Source organism: Cervus elaphus, chromosome 4 (assembly GCF_910594005.1).
Source record: "Cervus elaphus chromosome 4, mCerEla1.1, whole genome shotgun sequence".
NCBI lineage: Eukaryota > Metazoa > Chordata > Mammalia > Artiodactyla > Cervidae > Cervus > Cervus elaphus.
Genome location: NC_057818.1, coordinates 16,049,611 through 16,055,631, shown reverse-complemented (window position 1 = coordinate 16,055,631; position 6,021 = coordinate 16,049,611). Strand labels below are relative to the sequence as shown.

Genomic DNA, 6,021 nt, shown 5'->3' with positions numbered 1-6,021 from the left:
TCCAGGCTGTGTGCAAGTGACGCATTGCTCAGGCGAGGCCATCACCACACCCTCCACCTTGTCCTCCCCAGGGCCCAGTGGGCCTGTTCTGGAGGCTCTGGAAGGCACGCTGAAACTGTCAAATTTGCAAGAACGGGAGGTGGTGGGGCTACCAAGGCTTTCACAAGCTTACACCCATGGGCTGGGTGCTTCTTTGACTAACCTAGAAAGGTCACTTTATCTCAGAACCCCTGCTGTCAGAACTGGACTGTTTTCCTACAGGATTTGATATTTCTCTTGTTGTTCAGTTGCTCAGTCATGTCTGACTATTTACCACCCCACAGACTGAAGCATGACAGGCTTCCCTGTCCTTCACCACCTCCTGGAGCTTGCTCACTCATGTCCATTGTCTTGGTGATGCCATCCAACCATCTTGTCCTCTGTCGTTTCCCTTCTCCTGCCTTCAAGCTTTCCCAGCATCGGGGTCAGCTCTTTGCATTAGGTGGCCAAAATATTGGAGCTTCAGCATCAGTCCTCCCAATGAATATTCAGGATAGATTTCCTTTAGGATTGACTAGTTGGATCTCCTTGCAGTCCAAGGGACTCTCAAGACTTCTCCAGCACCAGTTCAAAAGCATCAATTCTTTGGTGCTCAACCTTCTTTATGGTCCAACTCCCACATCCATACATGACTACTGGAAAAACCATCGCTTTGACTCTGCAGCATTCTCTTACTTATTAATGGCTGCACCAAGTCTTACCTGTCGCACATGGGATCTGTAGTTGCAGCATGTGGCAGAGTTCCCTAACCAGCGATGGACCCCAAGCCCCTTGCATTGGGAGCATGGAGTCTTAGCCACTGGACCACAGGGAAGTCTTTCACTTTTAAAAATGAGATAGGTGAGCCCAGAGAACTGCTGTCCCAGAAGAGCAGAGCATGCCACACATATGTACACACATGTGCACATTATCGCACATGGCAAACATGTTTTGTCCCACACACCGACCACACACATGCTCACATCAAAGAGACAGATACAGTAAGACACAAGCATACATGCAGTCACAACTGAACGTGCTGAGACAACAGGCATTCCACCAGAGGCAGCACTGGGGGGACTGGGTTGGGGGCGGGGGGGCAGAAACTCCCCCTCCCATTATTTTCTCAACCCTCCTCCAAAGACATGTCCGTCATTTTGGTACCTTCCCACAATCAGCCCCCAGCCTTCCCCCCAGGGGTCTGCTGCCCACTCTGCAAACAGCTGGTCTGAACATTCCGTGTCACTGCCAAGGCTGAGAGGGGGATGGCCTTTGTGAGGTCACACAGCAGTGGGACTCTACCCTGACCCCACTCCCTACCCAGAACCCAGTTCTCTCACTTCCCTTGACTCTCCAGGACACAGAGTACCATAGGGCATGGAGTGCTTGTGGTTGGCTGGGCCACCTGAGCCGCTCCGCCGTTAACTTGGTCCTTGCAGCCCCTGTGAACCTGCCCAGGGCCAGCTGGAACACATGACACTGTCCAGGACGAGCTGCCCTGCTTCTCGGCTCCCCTGACCAGGAGTCCCGGCCACCTGATACTGATACTGTTGCTTCCAGGATGGTGACCTGCTTCACTGGGTGAGTGAGATCTCTGCACCTTTAAACCCAATCTCAGCATGCTACTTTGCTTAAGAAGCAAGCTGCTGGGTCCAGCCCACACTTAAGGGACAGGACAGACACACGATGGTGAACCAGTGGCTAGGTCAGGAGGCGGACATCCTTGTGCTTCCAGTCCGCCCAATGATGAGGGCAGCCAGTGAGCCAGGGAGACAGGCAGCAGCAGCGTCCAATGGGAGGGCACTTCCAGGTGACGAAGACCTGGTTTTGTACCCGACTCACGTGAGGGCTTTGAAGATATTCTTGGTGAAGCCTCCTGGATAGTGCTCAGACCCTCTGCCCTCAGTCCCTTTCAACAGTGACCCAGTTTTGCCTCCTCCTCCCCAGGAAGCACCATCCTTCCTGGTGAAATCTTCAAAGAGGCAGTAACTAACCATGCAGCGTGTTTCATACGCTTGCAACTAGGGCTTAAAAAGGAGGGGAGCCCAACTAAAGCACCAGAGCTGGAGGGTGGCAGGACCAAGGTCTAACACAGCTTCCCACTGCCCCACAGGCAATGACCAAGAAAGCCCTGAGCCTTTCCCAGGAGGGCGGGCCCAAAGAATCTGGAAGGCCAGCCCTCCCCTAATGGTCTGCAGCAGGCCCTTCACCAGCCCTCCTGTAGCCTGGTGACTGGCCAGTCACCGCTGCAACCCAAGGTTGACATGTGCCCACACACTGGTGAACCAGCCAAAGGACTTACAGAAAGAAAACTCCACAAAGTTTTGTGTTAAGACTTTGTGGAGCTAAAACTGCTTTGGTTACTGCTGTGTTCCTAGGACACAGTGGGTGCCCAACACCTGAGTTCCTTTTCTCCATCCTGAAAACTCCCTGCATTATCACTTTCTAACTTCTCCACCCAGCACCTGCTTGTCATCAGCTTCTACAGTCCCCAGGATGATCAATGCCAGGCTGGCCCTGTGTCAGCTCACTCCTTGTCCTCTGGTCTGGTTCTAAGCAGCTGAGGCAGCAAAAAAGAATATTGACACTGGTAAATTCCTAGAACTGGGCACGAACCACTGTGGATTGAGGCGGAGATTGGAGAAGGGAGGTCATAGCTTCTCACTGATTCTCCTCACATCTGGATCTTTTATGAAACAAACACCTTATTTTCCCCCTGTAATACCCTGAAACCTGAAAGCACACAAGAAAAATATTAAGTGCAACCACCTATGTGAGACCTAGATAAAGGAGGACTGTCAGCTCTTTTGCAAAGGTGTCTCAGGCAGTAAAGAGTCCGCCTGCAAAGGAGACCCTAGATCAGGAAGATCTCCTGGAGAAGGGAATGGCTACCCATCCCAGTATTCTTGCCTGGAGAATCCCATGGACAGAGGAGCCTGGTGGGCTATAGCCTATGGGGTTACAATGAATTGGACACGACTGAACGACTAACTTAAAGGGGTACCAAAAAAAAAAAAAGCCTAAGCAATCTCAACTGGAAATTAGGATAAATTTCAAATCTTTTAAAATAGCCTATAACTTAAAATAATCAAGGAAAAAACACAGAACAAAGTAAACTAACCTTTATAACCACCACCAAACCAATGCTGGCCTCCTACAATTTATAATCAAAGGAGCACCCCTTACAGGTACGGGCGATGTTACCAGAGCAGCCACTATGGTTATCCATCCCTGAAACCCACAGTTCTGCCCAAGCGGACACTAACCACAGCAGCCCCAGGCCCCGCACACCTGGAGGCCTCTGTGCCCTCCACTCTGAGCACTGTAGCCAGGGCTCCAACAGGAAGGCAGTCACCTGACCTGGAGGAGCGTCCCAACTTCTCACCAGGATCCCAGACACAAAGCAAACAGAACCAGTGGCTTGGGCCCTCCAGAGGCAGCGCCCCATGAGCCCTCTTTCATGGATGGATCAAGAGGCTTCAACCCCCCAGGCCTCCACACTAGCTGATCCTTGACAGATCGTGAATTTTCAATACACTGAGTGTACACGTTAAATCAGCGTCTTATAAACTGTCAGCTTTAGATGTGAAAATAGTATTTTAATAGTAATGGGAATACACAGCACCTCCTGGGCTGGAGGGTACAGACAAGAACACTCACTAAGCACAAGCCTCCCAGGTACCAAAGCGCTTCCCTCACAATTCTGTTGTGACAAAGGTCAGACACACCTCAAGTCCCCCTCGAGGTCCCCCCAGGCCCTGGCTCCTTACACAACGAAGGTCACATGGACACTGCAGGTTTATCATAAGTTGCCAACAGCACTTTATTTTTTCTTTTCAACATCCTGTTCTGCGGCTTCCTTGGCCCTTTTTGCCCGGATGCCAAAGAGCCGGGCGTTGGCGCGGGCCATGCGGAGACTAGCAAATGCCTTAAAGTTCTTCTCCTCCTCTGTGATGACTCTGGCTTTCTCCTTCTTATAGACCTAGAAGGGAGCCCAGCAAACTGTCAGCAAACTGAGAGGCCTTGGAGAGGAATCCACCCACCAGAGTAAAGCTGACTGGAGGCCACCAAAAGATTAGGACAGTACCTCCTTCGTTGAAAGTAACCCCCAACTCAACCTAGTGCCCAAATCATGTGAAGGGTGGGCGGGGCTTGGATACAAAGTGGGGGTAGGGGTTCAGGCCCACCCCACCTCCCACTCCCAGGAGCCTCAAGGGCCTTGTCAATTGCTGGTCAGGCTACAGGATCACCAAACACGCATGGAGAGCTGCCTCCAGCCTGGGCTTCCCACAGACATCAAGGAGTGGAAGGGGCCCTACAGAAGGGGTAACAAGTGAGGGCGACAAAGCTTTCCTCAAGGGGCCCCTCTGTTTGGATGCAACTGACTCTCCTCAGGGCAGAAGGAAGGTCTTTCACAAGCTCAACATGGACCCCAGCTGCCACAAAGAATCCCTCCAGCCCGACCCCAGATCCATCCTTCTCCCAACACGCCCACTTACGTTCCGTATGGGCATAACAGGTCCAGTCAGCTGAGTGGCCAGTTTGAGCTCTTCAGCCTGTTTGTCAATGAGAAGGGAGTCAGGTGAGTTTAGCTCATCTCCCAGGGAGCCCCAAACTTGTCACCCCTGTTTGAGTGCCTGTGGATTCCTGCCCGATCAAGTAAAGGCAGGCACGGTCAGATGAAGTCACCCACGCGTGAACCAAGGATGCAGGGAGAATGACTGCCAGCAACAAATGTAGATGGGCACTGCTGATCTCATACAAACACTACTAACATACAGTACACTTTCAATTTTAACAAAGCTGACTCCAAGTCCTGCCCTTAGTGAATCCTGGCATTTCAGGCAATTAGTTTGATGCTCCTCAGAGCTTTTCTCCCACATTATGTATCTTTTCTCTACTACTCTACTACTTTGCATGGCAACCCTGCTTTAGATAGGAAGCTGCAGACAAGTACTTTGTCCTTGCAGCCCAGCTAGACCCACTGCAAGACCTACACACCCTCACCCCGCTGGGCGCTGTGGGAGTCAGGTACTCACAGAGCTGTCTCCCTTCTTGGGGGCCGAGGGCTTCCTAGGGAACAGGATAAGCTTGGAGCGGTACTCCTTGAGCCGCTGCACGTTGGCCTGCAGGGACTCCGTGCACTTGTTCCGCCGCCTCGGGTCCACCGAGATCCCAATGGTCCGGGCCACCTTCTTGTGGATGCCGGCCACCTGCCCCGACAGAAATAGCTGAAGCCCCGAGAACTCCCTGGCCCCCACCCCCTATACCAGGAGGGCCCAGCCGTCAGATGGAAAAGGGTTCAAATGCACTTTCATCATAGCAGTGCAGCGATTCCGGAGAATGTCATCACTTGGCTGTGTGCCACTTAGAACAACCAGTGGGGCTCAGGACACGGGCTGGCGACACTCACCCTAAGCTCCTCCAGGCTGAAGCCCCTGCCGGCGCGAACCTTCGTGTGGTACCTGACCGTCGGGCATCTCACCACCGGCCGGAGAGGACCGGACGCTGGGCGCGGAGCGATGCGGCGCGCCTTGGCCTGCCGGGCCTTGCGTCTGCGCAGAGAAGCCGAGCGGGGGTCACTGTCCGCCCTCCCGCAGCAGGCCGGGCGCGCGGAGAACGGGACGGGAGGAAGGGGCGCGCTCGCTCCCGGTCGCTCACCTACGGATCTTGCGAGCCGGCTGGTTGAACCACGTGGCCACGCGCCGCTGCCAGTCCTTGTGGAAGTGGGGCTTCAGGATCATGCCATTCCGGCTGGGCGCCATGGCTGCGGCCGAAAGGCCTGGGGAGAGGGTAAGACAGGGAGCGAGTTAGGTCCGGGGGCAGAGTCCCGTCGGCGTGGGCACAGAGGATGGGCCAAGGCCCGACGCCGCTGGCGACAGGTGGACCCCGGGGACGGCGGATGGAGCCAGATGGGATCGGATAACAGCGATGGCGCCGAGCTCCAAAACACTCACCTCCTCCGAGGGCTCACGGCCGGGAAAGGAGGAAGTGCCCCACAGC

General features: G+C 54.0%; 1 protein-coding gene and 1 non-coding gene across 2 annotated transcripts; both read right to left on the bottom strand.

Moving 5' to 3' along the window:
• Positions 1–3,816: 3,816 nt before the first annotated feature.
• RPL13 (ribosomal protein L13) lies at positions 3,817–6,021 on the bottom strand. Its single transcript, XM_043898308.1, has 6 exons — positions 5,976–6,021; positions 5,680–5,800; positions 5,432–5,573; positions 5,058–5,231; positions 4,518–4,574; positions 3,817–4,000 (listed from the first exon to the last, which is right to left on the bottom strand). The coding sequence occupies exons 2-6, from the start codon at positions 5,781–5,783 to the stop codon at positions 3,842–3,844; spliced, it is 636 nt and encodes a 211-aa protein (XP_043754243.1). The 5' UTR covers positions 5,784–5,800; positions 5,976–6,021; the 3' UTR covers positions 3,817–3,841.
• Positions 5,287–5,370, bottom strand: LOC122692971. Its single transcript, XR_006340778.1, has one exon. It is a non-coding gene; the product is annotated as a small nucleolar RNA MBII-202 (small nucleolar RNA).

What these genes read in the sequence shown, in the direction of transcription:
- RPL13 (XM_043898308.1), bottom strand. Translation starts at nt 5,783, where the DNA reads ATGGCGCCCAGCCGGAATGGCATGATCCTGAAGCCCCACTTCCACAAG. An exon ending in CCGGCTCGCAAGATCCGTAG is followed by an intron (nt 5,574 to 5,679) that starts GTGAGCGACCGG and finishes TTCTCTGCGCAG; the next exon opens with ACGCAAGGCCCGGCAGGCCA. An exon ending in TCAGCCTGGAGGAGCTTAGG is followed by an intron (nt 5,232 to 5,431) that starts GTGAGTGTCGCC and finishes CTGTCGGGGCAG; the next exon opens with GTGGCCGGCATCCACAAGAA.